Source organism: Prenolepis imparis, unplaced genomic scaffold (genome assembly GCF_030444845.1).
Source record: "Prenolepis imparis isolate NDT839.2.m4 unplaced genomic scaffold, iyPreImpa1.0 SCAF_6, whole genome shotgun sequence".
In the NCBI taxonomy this organism is placed as follows: Eukaryota; Metazoa; Arthropoda; class Insecta; order Hymenoptera; family Formicidae; genus Prenolepis; species Prenolepis imparis.
In genome coordinates this window covers 8367851-8391093 of record NW_028141164.1, presented here as the reverse complement: position 1 = coordinate 8391093, position 23243 = coordinate 8367851, and the positions used below count along the sequence as shown (strand labels likewise).

At 42.0% G+C, this 23243-nt stretch overlaps 1 protein-coding gene across 1 annotated transcript in view; it reads left to right on the top strand.

Annotated features, from left to right (window-relative positions):
- LOC145937004 (uncharacterized) overlaps positions 1-23243 on the top strand; it is a 338257-nt gene that overhangs the window by 104206 nt on the left and 210808 nt on the right. The window contains exons 7-8 of the mRNA XM_083039730.1: positions 2422-2472; positions 19199-19281. Of these exons, the coding sequence (XP_082895856.1) occupies positions 2422-2472; positions 19199-19281 (134 nt within the window). The remainder of the gene's footprint in view (positions 1-2421; positions 2473-19198; positions 19282-23243) is intronic.

Below are 23243 nucleotides of genomic sequence, written 5' to 3'. Positions count from 1 at the left end.
CTCCGGTGAAAAGGGGTTTCTACGCAGAACGGCAGGGACGAGGAGTGTTAATGGTGTTCCTGCGTATCGACTTTGCTATCTGGTCGAACGTAAACTCTGCCAATAGCCAATTATCAAACGAGCTGCGACCATTTTTACTTCCGAGTATTTTTTATTCGCGCTACTTAGAAAAAAATACAACTAATAAAAATAAACGATATGTATGGGCAGCTAATGTTTAGAGATTAATTATACAATTAAAAAAATATTTTCTTTCTTGAGAACGCAAAAAGGAAAATTATTATTTCGAAACGATTTCAAGTTGTTATTTTAAATCGCTAAGTACGAATCTAATATAAGAATTGTCAAATTCAAATTAACGAAATCAAAAAAATAAAACATCTATTTGGAGCTCGGAATTATATTCAACGTTAAAAAATGCGAAAAACGATCATTCTTTGTATGTTTTTTATTAAACTGTATTATCGGCTTTTTTTAAAATCTTGTTACGCTTATACTAATCTCGCCGTGGAATAAATTTGCGAAAAATACACGAAAAGTATCAGGGGCTATCAACGCGAGTTATGGCTACCGCTGTTGGCATCTTATATGTTTTTCGCGTACTCTCGGGTAAGGTACATTAAAGCGCATCGCGATATATACTTTCACGTGAACGGCTCAGAGCGCCGCGATTTTCCCAGTAAGTTTCCGCATAAGTTTGTCCTGTTCCATTTAGCGCGGAAGATTTAACGCTTCCACCGCGTGGTTTACGATATACAGATACATGTATAGTACCTGCCTGCGCCCACGATTACGAGTGGGAGGAGACGACGAACTGGTTGCATGGCACGTATATATACATCCGACGGAGTCAGCGGGCGTTATGCATGGGGTGCCATTCCGGCGCGCTTTAACACCCGTATATAAGGGTGAAATTACACCTCCGACCATTCCTGCATTTTCGGAACTTGATTAACGTCGCCGTCGTCCTACGGACGATTATGGCACTACGTGACGGGATTAGTTAGACTCGTTACGAAACGCGCTCGTTGTCTCCGATAATGTCTATTTGCTTTTCTTGTAAAAATTCTCTCTCTATTCGTTCTGCAAATAGTGCTAACTTTAAAAATATCAAATATACATATATTTTATATAGAGTTGTGTGTTTTTTAAATTAATTTTACGTAATTCATATTTGTAGTGATTTATATTTATTTTTTTTTTTCCAATGATTATTGCAACGTAATGTCGCATAAATACATTGCGAGAAGTGTCGCAGAGATGCAAATAATTCGTCAGACATGGATTTGCGAGGATTCTAATGTAATCGGTTACGAAAATAAGTGCGATGACAGTAGCATGAGCGATAACCGAATGGTAATAAAAGTAATAAAAACGCTATTTTGGCATCCATAAAGCGCGTACGTATAAATAACGTATAGCTCAATCTGCTGTTATGCAAGCATCGATGAATCGGGAAGGAGCTTCACCGTCTCGTCGCGACGGCCATATGAAACACTCTCGTCTCGTCGACGCCGCCGATCTTTCGCGCACGAATATAAAATTCTTTCATTTCCATTTTGAAATTCGACGACGTGCCTAAGCGGGCGTGTGCATGCGAGACGTGTCGCTGGTGGTTCCGTCACCGGAGGGAGATAGAGGAAGCAGGAGAGAAAGAGTTTTTAGTGTCGTAAGGGGTGTGCGAGGCGATAAAAATCGCGAAACATTATACAGATTTGTCGGTCGGGCTGCTTTTACGATTTTTCTTCGCGCCGGTCGTCCGTCGAAAAACACCAGCCAACTTAAACCCGCCCGACTCTTCTTCGCGCACATCCTGTGTCTCCCTCTTTCCATTTTTTATTCTCATAATTTAATTATCTTGGCTTTACGGCCGGGGACTAGCTCTAGTGGGTTAGATCCGGCGACCATAACGTCTCACATAAATCCAGGCGAGAGATATCCCGTTTACTTCGCCCGGGTATCTCTCTCACGGATATTCCCCATAAACGGTAGTTCGACCGAAGAATAGAGCACGACATAGACGTCTAACTTCGATCCCGCCGACCAATTTGCCGGACGCCACGCCGCCTCGTTTAATCGAAACCCGTGATTCGACTATGAATTTATGGGTTTACAGTTTGCTATAAATTATGTGCGATAGCAGTCCGTTATTACGAAATAAAATTATGAAATTCACGACATATATTGGATAATATAATCAATTATATGTATATATTAATATAATTATATGTATACATATATAAGACTTCTTACATAAAAATGTTTTTCAGCATACTAACTATATAGTTAATACTTGACGCAGAAATCTCTAGCCGTAAAATAATTTTTCTCTGAAATACTTCATGTTCTTGTATTATTATTAAATATGCTTGTTAGATAAATGGACCATTATATAATACATTTATTATCTATGTGTTTCAGTGCGGTGGCTTTCCGTGTGTTGAGAGCGCCAACAAACGCAAGTCGTCGAGGGTGAGTAATATAATTTTCTTCAAGAAATCTAAGCATGCATAATATCATGTTGCTGATAATAGAGTAAGCGTATATATAAATGGAAGAGCAGGATTAGTAGTAAAGTCGTTCATTTTCTTCTTCTCGTAAAACTAATGCTTTATTAATGTATGAACGATTCGACGTGTGTTTTATTACATTTCATACGCGTATGTTATATTTCATAAATATTTATTTAAATATGTAGATTCAGTTTTTTTATATACGATGCACGAGTGAATCGCCACGTGCTGGAAGATACCCTCATTGCTCGCGTGCGATTTTATCGGACCAAAGTAATTAAATAAGCGCGACGTGCGCGCGTTCCGCGTGTCACACGAGCGAGACGGACGCGTGTAAGCAGACGCGGCGCGGAAGTTTCGCACGCGGCGGTCAAAAATACGTGCGAAGCGTGGCGCGAATACGCCCTCGTGTAACGGCACGGTCCGGTGAGCATCGGCTGCCAGGTGGTGATCGTGCCGCCGGAAGCGGAACTCGGGTATCTCGAGGAGCGTCCCCGCGGGTGAGCGCTATGGAAATGAGGTCAAACCACCGAGTGTTGGGCCCTTGACGCGTCGGGGGAGATCAGGGGAGCTAGGGGGAAGCAAGGAGAGGGACACACGGGGAATGTGCCGGAAAAGAAAAAAAAACGTGCGGCACGCAGATGAGATTATGGGGAATCGTCGCAGGCATTAGTATAATATCTACAATAATACTGAATATTGAAGCAAATCATTTGCCATTATCAGAATCGAAAAATTCAATTACGACAACGACTTAATTTTTTTATTTATGTCTACTAAGCATTTTTTTATTCAGAGTTTAACGTTTATTACTAAATCTTGAACTCTTTTTTTAATAATCTGTATCTTCTTTGACTTAAAAAAAATACAACAAAATTTAATAAGATGTCGATATATGTAACTTTCACATGATTGCAAATTCGCGAAACATTGTATTTATTAGAAAAATAAATCTAGAAGCTCTCTTTATTATTGAACATAAAAATAAATAAAAAAGAGAAGAGTTTTTTTTAACAGATTAGTAACACAAAAATCGGTTAAGCTTGGTTTGCTTAAAAATTGCAAGCGGGGGAATTGGTTTAAGGGCCATCACAGTAACAGTGGGATACGTGATGGTCGGAATTCACCATTATTTGACCGAGGGTGCGCGACTGCACGTACTACGTGTATATGTGGAGCCGGATAAAAGAACGCTAACAACATACGCGACACAATGCTCGCTCCGACGACGGCTCGCGATTTCTTGGGGCTCGACAACAGCGGGGTGGCTTTCTTCCTCCGGACATACTGGGACTAATTAGAAAACGAAGGCACGCTCTCAGGGAGAATAGTATTCTCCGGACCTGACCATTGGCGATTATATTCGAACACAAAGAGATTAGAAAAAACGATGAATCGATATTGTGCGCGTACAAACTATATGGACAAACTCTCTTGTTTTTTTTTTTCTTGCCATATTAAAATGATTATGGAGCGCTATATTCGTGATTTTTTTATGTGCTTTTTTTGTGATAAAAAAAAGTAGCGATATACGCTAGATCGGTGCAGCTTCCTGTCTGTCGCTATAGATGGTCGGAGTAATTTGTTAATTCGAAGCGGATGAGCGCTCCCATTCGCATAGGGGGAAAACCGACGGCATTCGGGGCGAAATTGCGTATTTATGCCGCGCATAATCCGTCCATTCTGCAAATGGTGGCGAATCTATCAATGCCGACGTATTACCGGTTTCATTTTCCTACGTGGATGGAGACACACAAAGGTTTAAAAAATTGTTTCTGTCCGCTCTTCCTGCGGGTCACCCAGCGCGGATGGGGGAGGAGAAGGGCGAGGAGATGATCGCTCAATCTTTTTCATCCGGTTCGCGTCCGATCGTGCAGGAAGGTCCAGCGAAGGTTTATTCACGATTTTTTGTCTCATTCCGACCTCCTTGAAGAAAAGAAATGCGAAAGTAGAATACGAATGAAATCAAACGGCATTCGATATAGAAGGCAAAATGATTGATCAGATAAAAAAAATTAATGATAGATCTTTTCTCAAAAGAATACATTTCAAACGATACATTAGTACAGCTTGCTTTATATTACAAGAGACTCGAATTAACCTTCAATATAATCAAGAATATTTTTATTTAAAAAATCGAAATTATTTTTATTTTGTCTTATATATTAATAACATAGCTTATTTATTATTTTAAATATATTTAAAAAATATTATAGTTCATTGTTTCAAAAGTCTGACTTAGAAAGTAAAAACTTTGAAAGAAATCGATTTCGATTTAATCGTATCATACGATCGATCATTGATCGGCCATTCTATCTCGTGACTGACGTTTGCGAACAATCGCCAGGGAAATCGCGCCTAAGTTAAACGGCCGAGGATACAATTTCCTTTCAATCAGCAGCCGAATCCTTACGAGGCAAAGTTTACGTCGCGCAATAAACCGCCTCTCGCCTCCCCGGCGAGGAAAGCGACGAGGACGGAAGGAAGAGACAGGGAAGAGCGACGAGCCTAGGCCTGCGATACGAGGACGATTGCGAGAAATAAAAGTCGCAGGGTGTGACTGATCGTTTATCCTCCTCGGAAGAGATGGGCATGTGTACGTACGAGAGGGTGAACGATGGTGGGAATGGAAGGAGGAGAAGAAATGAAACCGTTACGCGTCGGAGGATATTAGGGTGCTGGCAAAGCTCCCTCCTCGCCCTTTCGGCCACAGCCGACAATGAAAGAGAGAGAGAGAGAGAGAGAAAGAGAGAAAAAGCGTAGAATTTGTACCGCTGCTACGATACTCGTTTCGCGATAACGCTCGGAAGTACCCGTCGCCGCATTCCCGTCGTTTCATTTCGGCTTTCGCGTAACGGCGTCTCTGGTATCGATGCCAGCGGATCCGAGAACGAAGCGTCGCGTTATTGGGAGGAATTTAATCTTCGCTCGGCTATTCGCGTGTGACTCTCTTGGCCATGGGGATAGGTATATCGACGAAAACAATTTTGCTCTTTAAAGTGTTTCTTTGCGTTCTTCTGTCGAGGGAAAGAATCCTGTAACACAGATATCCGATATCCGTTACATTGATGAAAGTGTATTACTAATCATGGATTCGCTTTGTCTTTTTTTTTTCAGACATTTTTACGTATTTAAATAATAGATTTTTCTTTCCCTCTAAAAGAAACTTTTAATATCTAATTTTAATTATTATCTCTAAATTGCACGTAGTAATTATTACAATTCTCTCTCTGAAGTTTCATTATACATGATTATTTATTATAATCGTATTAGCGTAATTTTTAAATACAAAATTTAGCAAAGTTTTTTTTACAACTTGATTGAAGTGGAATAGGATTAAAAAAAGTATGAATAGGATCAGAGTTAAATTCGCGATTGGAATAATCGCATCCCTGTCAACCGGAGTCATTATCCGTGACTCGCGAAACGCTGACTCCTGTAATCGCTACACATAACACGATCGCAAGTGCATTTCGCAATCCGGTAGAAGAAGAGCGTTGTCGGTGCGATGCAATTACCTAATGAGCTAATTGGATTAGCATTTGCAGCCGTCGCCGCGGCTTTCTCAGCGCGAAGCACGAAAGGCGCGCCACAAGCGCTTCTCGTTCTTATCGGATGTAGTCGTGTGCCGCGCGTAATTGCACCATCACAAGAGATAATATGCTAACGAGGTAAGCGCGTTTAATGATATGTGTGAATCCCAGTATACACGGGTTCTCGCGATGTGTGACTAACAGGAAGAGAAGAAGAGATTATCGGCGCGCGATTATCGGCCTCATCATTTCCCCAATATTATCGGAATCATCTATTCGCATGTATATATTTAAACATATATAATCATTTATGATCGAATGATGATTCTATATGATGATTTGTTCTTGTTAATATTATATTGTTATAAATATTATTAATATTACATTGTTTCTATTATATTAAAAAATAATAATTTTAATTATTAAAATCAATTATATATTACAAATATATATAAAGTTCTTTTATTTATATATGTGTTAATATAATATTTTAGTATTATTCGGTATTATAAGAAAACTATATATTCGACTTTCTTCTCATCAGATATGTTTGATGATTAAAAATCACATCGGATGATTCGATGTGATTTTTAATCACCGAATATAACGATGATAAGAAATCCCATGATGTCATATCCAGTAATTAGCATTTACAGTACCTCTCTTTTTGTATATCTCTTCTCACTTATATTTAAATTAGAATCTTTTTTTTATCTTATTACCGTAAAATCTTGGAAAATATCCAGAGGAAATCCGTGCCAGACTCACAGAATCGTATCGCTCTATAAGCGAAAAAGAGTCAATAAAAGTGCCTGCGTGATAATTAGCTTTAGTCGGAGAGAATGGTGGCTCTTTTAATTGTTATCATTAAAATGAGAAAGCGCGCAGTTGGCGAAGAAAAAAATGCGAGGGGAATCGAAATAATAGCGAAAGATAAAAGAAGGTTTGCTCTCTTGCTTAAGATACGTCCGCTTATGATTAAAGCTGCTCGCGTTTTAGTGGCCGTTTAAAAACTCTGTTTTATTACGTCCCGAGCGTCTCTCGCTTGCATAGCAGTTTTTTATATCATTATTTCTCGCGCAGTCGGAAACCTGGATTTTACAATTATGTATCTCCACGATCGAGAGAATTACGTTTTTTAAAAATTATGCGAAGGCTTATATTTCGTGCATGTCCCGTTTTGTCTACTATATTATCAGCGTTCTTTAATTTTCGAGATAGCAGTGTAATTACAATAATCATATTTAAGCGCTTTAATAATACCTGCTGCTGCAAGACTATTTTTTTCGCACAGCAAAAATTTAAATAATAGTATAGGCAAAGTATAGGCAATAACTTAATATGAGACTACTGCTCATATAATATACGAAAAAATTATAAGACAGAGATCTCGTAAAATTATAGAATTTTAAGATATTTTTTTGATAATTTCGCGCATATCAAAGCGCAGAAATAGACACGGGACAACAGCGCAAGTCGTTCGACTCGAGGTCGCCCGACATATAATAAGGAAACGACCTCGCGAGACGCGTATCCATGACCCCCATGGCCCGATCCTACGGCATACGACGGGCACTTCGTCAACGATCGTCACGCCGGCTTTACATACGTTTGAACCCGACAATGCCCGGGTTAAACGATATTACATACGCATTCACGCTCGCGGGCCGCGAGCTATGCGAACCCGACGAGGTTAAAGCGGAGATAAATCAGCGTAACGTTATTACGCCTCATAGAAATCGTAGCCACTTCTGAATCCATTAAGGCCGCTGTTATTTCGTAGCGGAATCCTCCGGGGCCAGGTGTAAGGACCTCTCTCTCTCTCTCTCGGATGCTGGGCGATGGTACTCGCGAAGGATGGGTGGGAAGAGAAGTTGGGTGAGATCGAGAGGGAGGGTGACTGATCGTGGACGATTCGTCAAAAGATTCCCATGGGCGCGCATATGCGCGCGTGTACGCGGCTTTGAGGCCACCTTCTTTCCTTATGCGACCATCAAAGATGTTTCTACGGTTACGTACGTAAGCGTAGGGCCTTTGTCGTAGAGGTGAGTCAACCTGTACGGAATCGGGTCGTCCCCTGACAATAGATTGATTTAGTGCACTTGTGTTTGAGTTGGTCCCGGAATGCCTTGGACAGCTCTTAGATGTCCCTCGTGCATACGCATCATCGCACGTGTATCGCGATGCAGGGAACGTAGGGAGGCAAATTAATTTCAAATGGGAATTAATTTTATCTTATCTTTATTTTATATTTATTTAATCGGGGCGCGGAATCAACTGTATATCTCGCTATATATTTTTTATTTTTTTGTTTACATGTATGTATATGATTTTGTGGTTGGTTTTGTTTTTTATTTACGTATCGTACGACAATAGTATGTTTCTTTAATAGATATGATATTACATTCTGCGGAAAATGTATAATCCGTATTTTCGAGAGGAGGTGGAATACCTTTAAATATTTGACATTTAAATATTTTTGCCCATAATCCTTTCTCCTCATATAGAAAAAAAAAATTACGACACCTACACATGCGTCCGTCGTGTCCAGCGGATAAAACGGGGCTCTGATCAACGGGGCGAAATGCGTATATGCGTGCGCTCACGAATGGGCTCCGCGATGTCGGGTGTCGTTTCTTCTTCGTCCATTATACGACGACGCGGCGCGACGATGTCGGGGCTCTCTCGACGTGCCTTCCACCCACGGCCTCTTTTCGAGACGCGTTCGGAGAAGCCCCGGGGGATTATCGCGCGATCGGATGCGCGGTCACGCGCGCGCGTGTATGACGCGCTTCTCGCGTGACTCCACCTGCAAATCCGGGCCGCGCACGGATTTGAAACGCGTCCGTACGTATCGTCGGTGGCTGAATAGCCGGGGATCGATTAGCAACCAGCTAGCATAGGATTTTACACGGGACAAACGCACGAAGCTGTGTCTATCGATTGCGTTCACGTTCTGTTTCGTTCTGATTTCATAGCGAGAGCGCAAGATGATACATCTTGAAGAAGGCACGCGATGCTGGCTGTTTCATTCAAGTGTATATATGTACTGTCGTATAGAAAGGCTTTCGTGTGATATTTAACGGAGATAAAACGAGACACGAGATTCGAGAGAAATGTTGATAAATATGCTGCAGGGGGAGACTAATGAGCGATAATAAATATTGATTTTAATTTTTCACTTTAGACACTTTGATTTATAAAGCGAGGATGGATATAATACGCGTTCGCCGTTTGGTTATATATACACACTCATTCAACGTGTCCTGTCGTCCATCGCGCACGGAGGAATGGATGCTTTAATTATTGAGAGAAAAATGACCGCTAGGAGCTGACCATTTTTTTTCCCAAAAGCGCGAGCGCGCGCCGCTATGAGAAATAGATTGTGATTTTTCAGGATCATACCGGCGGTGGAACCGAGCGGCCTCGACGATCCTCGTTATTCTTTTTGCTTCTGTCCGAGGTTTTATGTTGGATGCATCTGCCCATTTTTTCAGACTCTACCATTTTCCCCGCGTCGCTTTTTTCCACCCCGGAGAGTCGCTATTTTTTTTTTTCGGTCGAATCGACACCTGAAAATTCCCGCCGACACCTCGTCGCGGAATTATTAATTACCGCGTCGCTGCACGCATCGTGTCCGATTCTGCGTGTCCCTCTCTTTCTCTCTACTCTCTGTTTTTTTCCCCGTTTCCCAGCCTCGAATTTCGGCATACGTACATACGGCAGTTGCAATCGTCGCATTCCGCGCGCTCGATTGCTCGGCACGAACGAAACGCGACCGTTTGCATGGTGCCGCCTGGCGAACTGCGTCGCGACGCGTCGCGTCGCATCGCATCGCATCGTATCGCGTCGGTGAAAGTGGAGGGGTGGAGGGTTACAGGATTACATCGACGTGGAAACGCCGCTGCAAGACCATCCTGCGCGACAGTATAAAATTACTTTTGTCAGACAGACTCTCTCTCCCTGCCCGAGGGAGACGGAGAGCAGGGTTCGGATTGAGTTTAACTCGGAAAGCTGCCGCGGATAAATCGAAACGATGTTTCTGGCGTGAATTCACACAGTCGGGAAAAATAAAAAAAAAAGATACTCTGTCCCCAAGTAGTCGACGCTTGAACTCGACGTAATAAATTCGAGTCCGGAGTTCGCTGATCTTGCGAATCATTTATTCGACGCGATAATGGCTTAGCATCGCGCTCGATTAACATTTCCTTCAATCGTTAAGTCTAAAAATTAGATTAATTGTCTATGAGGAAGTTACAGCTTTTCGCGCTTGAACAACGATATACTTTGTCGAAAAATTTACAAACGTCAAAATATGAATAATTATGAATATCTATTATCGTTCGAAACACGCTTGTCTAATTCAATGGACGAGCATTGTTAAGGAGACCGGGATTTTTTAATCCGACCGAGAGCGGAACATGCTCGTTTAACCGAGCCGAAGACTTGAAGGGGTCGATACGGATTAAGGGGCCGATGAAGTGGTGCGATCTACGATCAGATTTCACGAATGAGTTCACCGTGGTTCTAACTGACAGCTGGCGAAAAGTCTGTGCAGGCTTTACCAGGAGCGAGCAGGTTGGCTTTGCAGCAGCTAATCCGCGTTTTGATTCTAAGCAAGAGTACTTTTTCGGATTAAGGTCGATGCTACTTGTATCGGATGTATATCGAACCACAGCGCCGAAAAAATTACGATAGCGAAGCATTCTCAGCTCTTAACGAAGCACTTTATCTCGCTCGCAAATCAATTCCTCTGTCATATATTCGTGAAATTTTAATTTCATTGAGTCTGCTAATATTTTTTTATGTTATTTCATTTTTTTATTGTTCTATTTATCTATTTTTTAGAAGACTTTAAAATGATTTTTTAAAGCGAATGTTAATGTCTTTGTGTTTCTGCTGAAAAGCATTGTATTTCGCATAGCTTTTCTTGGATCTTCTTTTGCGATTGAATAAAGGGAGGTAGTCGACCTCGTTAAGGGTAGGACAAACAATTGTTTTCGACGCTCGTCCGGCGAGTGATACGACTGGACGTCGGATCGTACATCACTCGATGACAAAAGTCGCGTGTTTTTGCGAGAGCGGGCCGAATCCGTGAGGGATGATCTCGATGCTTCAGAATGAGATATTGAAAAATGAATGGTTCATCGGTGCACTCAACCGATCGGCTCAAAACACGATTCGTATACCGTTGCTTTGTCAACCCCTAGCGTTCCTCATTTTTTCCGTGGCACAGACAGCGAAATGTATTCCCATTAAAAGCGAGAAATACACAAAAAAAAAACGGTAAAACTCGCGCTCCGTGCATCGGAGTACGGGCAAGCCAAATACGAGGCTACGCCGAAATAATTTTAATAATGAATACGGTATTAACGTGTCACATACTGGGGAAAATCCGACAATTCGTTGGATACGCGACGTAAAATCTCCGCGGCGAATGACGTAAAGGGAGAAAGAAGGCGAAGCGTCACAGCAAGGCGATTAGCGTGATTAGCGAGAAAAGAGAGAAGGAGGATAAAAATGCACTATACCGCCTCGATATTACGCAAACGAATACATCCAGGACGCACATATTCGGGACGATCCGCACACTCGGTGCGAAACATAAAGCGAGACATAAACCGGGCGGAGCGAGCGTAAAACGCGAAATGCAACGCAGTGCCCGGTGACAGATGCCGTTTATTAACACTGTACGTGCATCGTGAGCGAACACGCGTGGACGCGGATATGAACTCGTCGTCGCGGTACTTTGCTCGACGCGGCCTGCGAATGTTCGTTCTTGATCATCGACGGCTTTTTCCGCCTTTATACCATGGCGTGTGTGGCACCGGCCGTTTTATTATTCATCCCGTACGCGCCGTGTCGACATCGCCAACAGCGTAGAACCGTTCAAGTACCCATCGGTTTTAAACATCATATACATGCGGGATTAGTTTAATTTATTTTAGTATTCTACCAACAGCTGTGCGTTGTATGCTTCGAATTTTCTTGTCCCCCTTTGTAATTTATTTTCCGAAGTAGAATTTTTTATTAATTAGTATTTCCTACATATATTATTAGTTGCATTCATTTATTTTACTTTTCATTTATTTACAGAAAAATGCAACTAATAATGTATATAGAGAAAATACTAATTCGTATACTTATTATAAACATGATACTTATACAGATTAGCTTAGATAATTTATTTTGTGTTCTATATAGTGTAATATCTTTGCTGAAAATCCTTATTATTTATTTTTTACGTTACCTTCAGATAACTATTGAAAGCCAAGCTTTCATCTTCTATTCATCTCCCAGTGGGAACTTCTTGTTACCGCGAAACAAGGATTGACTTTCCAAGGGATAAAATATGTACGAGCACACAGTTAGCGCAGGAAGCTCGATAGAATTAATTATGACCGGACTAATAAAGTCACGTCCTTTGCCTGTCTATTAATAACTTTCTCCGCTTCTCTTCATTCTTGTTCTTTTAGGATCTTCTTATTCTTCGGGAAATGAGATAATTGCTGTTTATTCAGTTTTAGGATAGACGTTTTTATCTCTAAGTTTTACTTAGAGCTACCTTTTGCGCTTGAAATATGCAAAGCAATACCAATTGATACTAATTTTGCTCTATCACTTTGAAAAAAATTTACGATGCAGTTGAGAAGTTTCTGCAATGAAATATTCTTTGTATTAATATTAACGAACGTGATTCGACGATCTTAATTCATTTTTTTCTATTTGGACGCACGATTTGCGACAATCACACTAACGAGATAACCGTGTAACGTTCCAACGAGGTTCGCCATATCCGAGATATCCGAGCTGACATTTGATTCTAGTAGTGCGAAATCATCGGTAGTTAGAGTCGCCGTCGGAGGGTGGTTTTTCGTAACGTCGAATCGGCGGGGCCACCCTCGTCTCCGCGACATGGGAATTAAATGCATTTTACACTCTGTTTCTCCGCCACGCGAGCGGGCGCTCGACCCTCTAATGTCCGGTGACTCGGCAAAGTGCTAAGATGACCGAGGCATCAATCTTCACGCTTTCTCACTTTTTGTCAAAAGCCAGAGTGGGGTAAAGTCTTTTCCGTCTTCGATCATTCTCGGCCGCCTGCGGAGAGGACGTTTACCAACAGAGAAAGACCAAAAAAAAGAGAAGATGGTAGATGATGCTTAGCGAGAAATCTCGTCGCTCCGCGGTTTCGAGTATCCTCCATGAGTTTCCGTTCCGGGACGTTGAAAAATCACGCCCTTCCCACCCTTCCGTATTCGCTTCTTCGAGCATGACGCGTCCAGTTGAAAAGATTGCGCACGCATGTGTGTCTTGTAACGCAGGAGCGTTGACGCGCGCGATAAATGACACTTCATCTGTAACATTTACATGGGCTCGACTTATATAACTTTAAGATTTCCCGCGAAATTTTCCGTATCATTATTCCTACTTTCATGATTAATCACTCGAGCTGATGATATATATGTCACTTTTCACCGATATCACCGCTCTTTATCTATCTCGCAAGACATCGTACGGATTGCAAAGCTTTAAAACTTGATAGCGGAAATTGCGGCGACGCTATCGCGCCGTGAAATTCGAATGCGAGAAGTCGTTCCCCTCCCAAATCTCCACTGTGCATAACCCGTCGGGAGATACTCGCGCTTTATTTTCAAAAACGCAGATCGCGTCGTCGTAAGCTCGCCACGTCGTCGCACCGAGAGTCTCTTATACCGAGTTTCCTCGCGCGGCGTCGCGCATAAAATAAGTATTATGCAGAATACGGGAGGGTATTCTCGCGAGGCGACCGCCCTGTCTCGCTCTCCGGTTGCTCGGAAGAAGACATTCGGGGGGACCAAAAACTAATAAGAACGTGTGAAATACGCGGGCGGTTCCGAGCAATAGCGCTCGAGCAATCGCCGAATTCTCGCCCGAAGAGAATATCGCGTCTTCTTCTCGTCGCGTCGTCTCGGCGGAAGAATATCTCGGACGTGCATAAGAAAGCAGGAAGGGTGAAATACGAGAAGGAGAGGAGAGCGACGTTCATTGACTCGGTCGCCTTGCTAAGGTCGTCGGGGGCGTCAATAAGGAACGGGGGAGAGGATGCCGGTCGCCTTTCGCGGTCGCCGTAAAAAATCGCGCCACCGACCGCGAGCCGAGGGCAATAAGTTTCGTTGGTTTATCGCCGACGCTTCCATGAAGAGAGGCCGCAATGTCGGAGTCCTCTCGGTGGTGACCGCACTCGTCGTCGAGCTGCGCATATATGCATGGATGCCGCAATCCGGAGAAGATTGCGCGGATTCTTGCGTGCGCAGTTGACACCTCGACTGTGTATATCACGTGCACGTTACGCGCTATTCTACACCCGCGACGGACGCGATGTTTTTTCGAAGCGAAACGCGCACCGGAAAGAGAGAGGAGAAAAAAGAACGGAGATGACGTTGTCGTTGTTGCACGGGGCGATGCGCCGCAAATCGCACTACTTCGGGATACGCTCTGACATTTTTATGGCCCCTCGCTCGTGAGTGAGAGCGAGGAGCCCTTCGTCCTCCGCGTGCCTACATTGTGCGTCGATAGCGGCTGTAAATTGAGAGAGCCTGTAGCCTTTTTCATTTTTGCGCTCTCGCGAAGGGTGGGCGGGCGCGAGAGAGTTCCGGAGATTTAGTTCGAATGCGAGAACAGATTTGTGGTTGGAATATTTGCGTGTATACGTTAAAGCGGTTTCTCTCTCTCAATTTTTTTTCGATTGCGGTGTTAACGTTGTCGAAAATTACGCGACAATATTCATATGATAATCTTTCCGAACTTGAGAATACAATCAGTTTTTAGCTTTGCATATCGTAAGTAAAAGTTTTATTATTGTTTTGAAACTTTTTACAAGTATAGAGGGATAGGGTGTGTGTGAATACTATATCCGACCATTTAGCGTTGACGCGCAAAATCGATTTCGGCTTGCCGCTGACACAACCAGACAAACTAATCAAGTTCCGTCATCGTGTCACTTACGCAACAAGTGCATTGTTCCGTTATGTTACTTGATTATATTGTAATAGATTAAAACAATGGTTTATTATTTTTTGGACTGACAAACACATATATACAACGCAATTGTTATGCAGGTCAATTAAATTTTCGATTAAAATTTGCTGAAGTAATTTTCTTTTTTTTTTTTTTTTTTTTCAAGTGAATTTTTTTAAACAGAATAACACGAAAGATTGTCACGTGTCCTTTAGCTCTGCGACGTAGGAAAAGAGTTCGCCACAATAATATGTGGATAAGTGTGTTGGTGCTTGCCATAACCAGAAGACGAGTGGATAAGTCTGACATGCTTCACGAAGTAAATATTTTGTTCACTTTACGCCACTGTTCTGTAGCCGACAGTCATTTGCGGAAAGAGCAGCAATATGTAGCAGTTCATCTCGAGATGTGTACCAACACTTTTTGGCTTCTCTCTACGACTGCACTCGGGGTTGAAGAACTTTTGCACATTTCGACTTAAGCTTATAATTTTGCTACGAGTCCAACTGAATTCAGTAAAAATATTTTATCTTTAAATTTTATTTTTCTCTTATTTTTATTAATGTTAAAAATATAGCTATGCCTAATTTGAATGATTTTATTGATAAATGATTAAGAAATCTCTTTCATAAAATAATATCTATATGAAAAAATTATATAATAATTAAGCATACATTTTCAAGAAAATAACTGAATCTTTGTAGCGCTTGCAAATTACAAAAAAAAAAACTTCACAATCCGTGCCGCTAATTATACGCTTATTTACTCTGTGCGGACGCGGTGGCGACGTCGGCGTCACGGTACGTTTTCGCGCTGCGTGAGAAGAAAGGAATTTGTCGAATAATTAATCGTCATACGGTTTAGCGCGTAGAACGAAGAGGAAAATGTGTGAGAGACAGAGATACGCACGGACGGGGTTCTCGTGCGTGCAGTCCAAGTCGGAACATACCTACGGTAGCCGGTAATGCCGGTAGTCTTGACAGTCGGGACGAGGGGGCCGGCCCCGACCGCAAATTAATCCTCGAGAAAAATTCCGGCTGCGGCAGTGTTCCCTTTCGGCGCCGCGCGTCGGAAGTGAGAAGGACAGCGGGGGAGGGGGCGAGAAAGGGCAGGGAGGAAACGACCGGGGCCTCACACGGAGAGGAGAGAAGTACCGCGCCGAGAGAGAGAGAGACTTAATCGAAGTCTCGACCTTTAAGGTGGCGAGGACGCCCGCGCGCGCGGGCGACATTATTTATTTATTTACGCCACATTCAATTACGGCCGCGAGACCGCAAAACTGATTGCCGTTCCGCGCCGTTTGCCGCGCGACCGGGATTCGCGACGCTATTTGCATGCAAATTCTTACCAGACGCGATTCCTTTCCGCACGCGGAAGAATCCGCGCCGTGGCGAATCGGGACCGCGCGCCCTCACGCGCGTGCGAACGAGGGGATACGTAGGTATTCCTGCCCCCTTCTGTCACCTTCGACCCGCGTTTCGACCTCCGTTTCACCCCTGCTCTCCCCGTCATCGTCGTCGTGTCACTCTTTATTGCCGGCAAAACTCTCCGACAGTCCTCTCGGACGTCACAATCGCGCCTTCTTGAATTATTAACTCTTAATCCTTTACTGCATATTGCAGCTGTGGAATTTAATCTCGTCGTGCATTCCCATTGTTTTCGCACGTGGAATTGAATACCGGGCGTTAATAGCCGCGACTTCTGAGCTTGTCAGCCGACAAGCCGTTGAACCGACGCGACGGACGTACCCGGGCGTCCCTCGTTGGCGCAAACATGCGCCCGCGTTGTTTTTGATGCGTGCGTGCGAGTCAACAAACACCAGAGAGCTGTTAACCGAGCCTGCGCTACTAGGCGGATAGTGATCGACAAACAATCCGGTGTGTGCCGGTTTTAAAAAGCGCTCGCGGCCGTGTACACACTTTGTCGGGAGTAATAAAATATCGGTGAGTTTTCGATTCTTATTTTCTTGTCGCGTGGCTGCCAATTAGCATCCATCTTTGGATCTCGCCGTTGCGACGCTTGTTTTCCAATTTACGTTCTACTTTCGCAGACGCGGCGTATGAAAAACTACATGTTTGTCGCCCGCTAACCTTATCCGGATATTGCTCGTTTGAATAACTGGAAATTATTCTTTTTTTTTTTTTTTTTCGAAATCTAGATTTAATTGATTAGATTTAAACATCGTCGATATATGCATATGTTATTATATCTCGTGCAAAGGAAAGGAATTTTTTAATCATGAAAATATCGCAACAAAATTAGAATTGAATTATATTATTCTTTTTTTTTTTCTCTCTCGAAACTCTTATCCGCACTTTGTCATCTTATCAGGCACTTTAGAAAAGCGACATGCACGCGTGGAACATCATTTCCGTTCACAAAAGACGCGCCGCCGGCAGTCTACGGGTGAATCCCTTGGTCGAATAAAAACTGATAATACAAGAAAGATTCGTTGAGGCAAACCATCACCCGGGGGCGCAAGAAGCTGCCGCTGACAATAATCTCGTTGTAAACATTTCGTAACAATATAATTGCTTGTTCGAAGTCAGGCGTGCGCCGATCTCTCTTCCGCACCCTCTCTCGCAGTCTCCTCGTGTTCTTTCGCATGCCTCGCGGAGAGAGAAGCGCTGGGGGTCCTTTTAAATTGGCGACTTTTTTCGGTCAACAATCGACCCTTCCGGAAGGTCGATAGAGCGACGACCGCCTCGTCCCGTCTCGCTCGCTCGATTCTCGGCCTGCGAACAACCCTATAGACACCCTACGGCTACGCTATAATGGTCACGAACTGCAAGGGCTGAAAAGAAGCCGCCCTCGAACACATCTATATACATAATATACCTGTATACATAGCGGAGAGAGAGAGATATGTATGTATATGTCTGCGAATAGAATTTGGCTTCCACCCTGGGTCTTCAAAGGAACTCCCGGATCCGGGTGGTTTAAGGTGAGATTTCGCGTTTCCCCGGGATTTTTTTTTTTCGCCGACGCTCCCCCATTTTTGCGGCCGACGACGTATCTCTCAAAGGGAGACCTTGTTTGCGACAAACGTATACGCGACTGACTTCGGAATCCGCTCTTCGGCGGCAGGGGAGACAATGTCGATTCTTCAAACGAAGAAACGTTACCTGTCTATCCGCCTACTCCGTAATTACGCGCCGCATCAGCGATGGGGATACGCTTTTCACGCGCCGTTGACGTCGAGTACACATGAGGGGGATGCATATGTTCGCCGCATTTTATTCACGCATAAGCCGTTCATCGCCGTAGAATCATTGAAGACGTGTAATTTTTGACTTTTATGCGATTAAGATGCAAATTCGTAGAGATTAAAATCCTTGCAGATAAAAATTATAATGATTAATATAATCCTATACGATATAATGCATTTATATAATATGCATACATAATGCATACATAATATAATGAAAATAAGAAAGTATTTATCAGAAATCGAATTGTCGAAAAGACATTTTGTGATTAATTCCTGTGAATGCGTTTATATATATTCAATACAAATATTGATTTCTCCTTTTTCACACACATCATTTGTATTGCAATTCGTGATATAACGGCGGTCGCATGTAATCGCGAGATTTTTATCATTTGCGTATGTATGACCCGCACGTTTGCTGTCGATTTTTGACAGATGGAAGATGGCCTCGACAGAGCAGCACGTGTTAGCAGCACGTGCGTATTTGAGGGTGCGAAAGTAAATTTCGATTAACTGCACTGTCATGCGTACATCGTGATACTCTTGTGTCGGACCACATGGAATAACTATCACTATAGTTATATTCACTATTTCGATGCGTGCGATGACTCATTAATTTCTATTTGCCTTGTGCTTTTCATGTCCATAAGTGTGCTATAATAAAGTCAGCACAACACACTCATCGTCTATTGATTGAAAAGTGAAACAAAGAAATTAATGAAGTTTATATTCGCTAATATTTTCAAATAAATAAAATAAAATTGATTTGATAGATCAAAAATTATATTTCATATATAGAAAGAAAGTGGACAAATTCTACTTTGATTTTTCCTATCAATATAAAAATCGTATTATTTTATATTTGTAATAGTGATGTTTTTGTACAGAATACAACAAAATATAATTCATTTATCTACATTCAGTGTTTTTTTTTTCTTTTACAGAAAAAGGATTATTTCTCAACAGTCTCCGTCGTCATCCAAAGACAGGCCGCAGGAATTAATGCGGACATCTTATCGTCGTGATGGTAAGTCAGACTTTGGTCCATATCTCATTCACTTCGGTTTTTTTCTTCCCTTTATATCTTGTTCTGTCTCTCCACTCGCAAGGCACGTACGTGTAATGTCAGAATTCCAGAATTTAAATCTCCCCGGAGAGAAGTGAGGTCACTCTGATATAGCCACTCTATTCTCTTTCTGCTCATCTCCCTTCTCGCATCTTTGCCCACCCTTCCCCTTCACCCTTCCTCCTTTCTCCGCGTATTACTTTTAAACTTCCGACGATGTATCACGCGAGAAACGGGCAGCGGTCAGTTTCTGCATGGATATCGCGCACGGACAAGCGGGCGCTCCCTATAAAATACGTCCGAGCCATTAATCCCGAATAGAAGGAAAATATTCAGACGTGACGGTGAACGAACCGCAGCGCATATAGCCTTAATATGAATACAAAAGCAATATAATTCCGCGTTCTATTATTTATCGTTGTAGTTGGCCGTCGCGTTTGCGGATGCGCAAAAACATTTCGAGTGCCCTGGCGTCGCACTACGATGCGTTTCGAGTGCGTCAAAGGGCCGTTTGTATACGCCCTGCCGATGACGTTATCGGGAATTGTAAAAGGGATTAACACCTTGCGCGCGCGCGACCCGTCAATCGTTCCCTTTTTTTCCCTCTCGTTTTGTTTTTTTATCGGGGCCACCGCCACATCGACGCAACGGACGGAAAACAAACGCAGGAACCCGTTCAATCGGCCACCGATGTGTTTATCCATTTTTCTCGGTCTTCCGCTGAATTTTGTACGCGCTTTACCGCCCGTCCGTTACATCAAAGCCTCGGAAAATTGCGCGACCGAGTACCTACACTGTTGGCAATACATACGGTCTTGTTTTCTTGCCACACAGCTCGCAGATTATTTTTTCCCCGAGTTTCCGATATTTTCAAACTGCTATGAAACAAATGTTGAAACACACAGATTTCAAAGATATTTAAATAAGATATCCGTAAGCAAGAAAATAATTGTTTCTATAATATAATGACAATCCTGAATAAAGGCGCATTTAATTTTTTTTACAACACGAGATCTACTTAATGTAGATCTATTAAATTTGAAATCTAAAATATTGTGCAGATGATATATATATATATATATATATATATATCAGTTGTTTTTTTTTCATTTACAAAGAAGATGTCTGCATAATTTTTCGCACAAAAGATCTGTCAGCGCATTTTTGCGCCGATTATACGCAGACCCTCCAAGACATTAACGTCGATTCTCCTGGCGTGGAACGACGTCGTTTCCGATAGAGTATCGGCATTATCGCGTCAGATCGGGGTCATAACCATCCTGAAGTATTGTCGTTTACCGATTTTCGTCAGCGGTTATTTCAGACTAGTCGCCGCTATTGACACCATTTTCTTGGTGTAATTACTGGAAAGGCTGCGCGGTGATTTCGCCGCCTCCTCACCCTCGGTCCCGTTCCTCTCATCCGTTGCCATAAGCGTGAGGCGCTATATCCACGAGGGTGCTGAAGATAACTAATCCCTGTTACCGTCGGCGTTTACGTTTTACGTTGATTGCGTCAACCCTTCCCCCTCGGCCAAAAGTGTCGTTGGACAGGTCGTCACACTTATCTCCCACAGAGAGCGAGGGCGGGTTTTCGGTGCTTTTAGCTTTGGATATCCGCGCATTCTGGCAGCAGTAGTCCCGGGGATTGTCGGCTACGCTTGTTAACAACATTGTTAATTTCAGCTCCGGAATCATCGCTTTAACGCCCGACTCTCTGATTAGACGTCTCGCTCTCGCGGCTTGATTAGAATTGGCAAATCCAACCGAGCGTCGCTTTGCCTGATGAGGCGACAATGGGCGCCGTTAGTTGGTAGCAATTGTAATACGTAATTGCATGATTCGGCCTGCCTATGCGCGGAACGCGCATTTGCGAATAGCGTGGCGGCGATAAAGTGGTTGTAAATCGCGGATATAAAGGTTGGTTCTCTCGGCTATAAATCGCCAAGTGTCATTGTGTAAAGCTGATCAGCTTAACGCGTATAATATCCAGGAATTACCGAGAGTTGTAGTTTATTTATATGTCATTATTTTAAATATCTTGCTGTGGTTTTTATTTCGCCCAACATTGACGTATAAAGATAAAATTTTTTGATTATTGAGAAATATTGAATATATTTATTGATATAATTAAAATATATTCAAAATATGTTTTATTAAAAAGTAAATATATAATTTTCGAGAGTACATTATCTCAAAATTATCATTTTAAATTAAAGTATTCTTGTAACTTTACACGCTGAAGAATCGAATAGATAATGGAATCATTTGATCTGCATGCTAAACGATTTCGGAAATTAACATTACTTACAATTAGTGGTACGACCCTGTCTTTGGTCTCTTTTTCCGTAAGCCACGGCAACGCGGCGCCGCTTAATCATCGATCAGGAAACCGGGGGGCTTTGTTCTCGGGCTGCCTCAGGCCACCACCAGGTATCCTCGACATTGCGTGTACGCAGATCGACACACGTCTGCCCGAAGGGCGAGCCTGTTCCTGTCACCAATATCCAGGCTAATTACGATTTCCATGCTCGAGTAAATTAATAAACTCCGCTAGTCGCCTGCGTGTGTGTCCTCGACACATTGGCAGATCGAACGCGATGGTTCATGCGCGACTTAGAAAAATCAGTTTTCTGTATAATCAGACGAATGGTCACCTGGCGGCACTAGTGCATCCAACACATTATTGACAGGTAGTGATCGTGACAGTAAATTGCAAATTGTCTCATCAATTTCTGTATTACATAATTGTATGATATACTAATACATTTGTATAATATATAGGTATATTCCATATCTTATATTTCACATACATTAATTTAAATTATAGGAAAATTCAAAAAAGAAATTGTGTGTGGAAAAAAATATATTAGCAAATTTTAAATCGAACAAAACAAAAGTTTTGATATATTTGTTTGAAGATAAAAATTGTTTAAATCCAATTTTTTAACATAAGCATTTATATGTTGAATTATTGAATCGAAAATTTATTGCACTGAATTTTTATTTTATCTATTTTTTATTATGATTATTAACAATTTTGACATAGTGCAAATCTAGCTACTTGTTCGAATAAAATTTTATTTATCTTAACGCAACGTTTACAAAGAATAAATTATTTTTTTTACAAGATAATGCTAAGTGGAAGAGCGATGTAGACAATAACATGCATTAAAAGTAATATTTAATCTTTACTTATTCGCATGCGCAGAATATGTCTGAGTCAATCATACTGACGCGATTACTTAGTGGTCCTTCTCCGCTAATGACGGGCCATTAATTGGACAGCAATTAATCCAGGGGAGAGAGAAATATATATATATACGCGCAACATAACGTTATAAATGACACATCATTGCGCCCGAGGACGATCCATTAAGCTTTTTCTTAAGCACCGTCATTAGTTCTAACGCCCGCCTTTATCAGGACTCTTCTTTTTGTCCTCGTATTACCGCGCCTCCTATTAAATCGTCTGAAAATCCGTTTCATTTCGGAAGAACAGTATTTCAGTCGTCAATTTCGGAAATGTATCTCCTTTTACAGATATCTTGTATTTTTCATTCGCCGTATTTAACGAGAATCCATTTTTCCATTATACTGATTGTGAGTTATATACAAGAGTTCGAGTAGAAAAGAAAGAATGTAAATTTTATTGGTATATCTTATACAATGTCTTAATTTGTGATAATTTTATTCAAGCACTGAAATGTGTTTCTTATATATATTTTTACAATACATATCACACAATTATCATTCATATTTTTTTCTCTCTGTATAAGCTTGATTCTGAACACAATGTGATATAGCGTAGCTACGTTATTTCTCGAAACAGCACAAAGTGTATGTTTTCTCTAAATTGTACGTCGTGCTCTTCTATAATATAAAACGTATACTACGCGTGACACACTATGCAATACGAGCGTG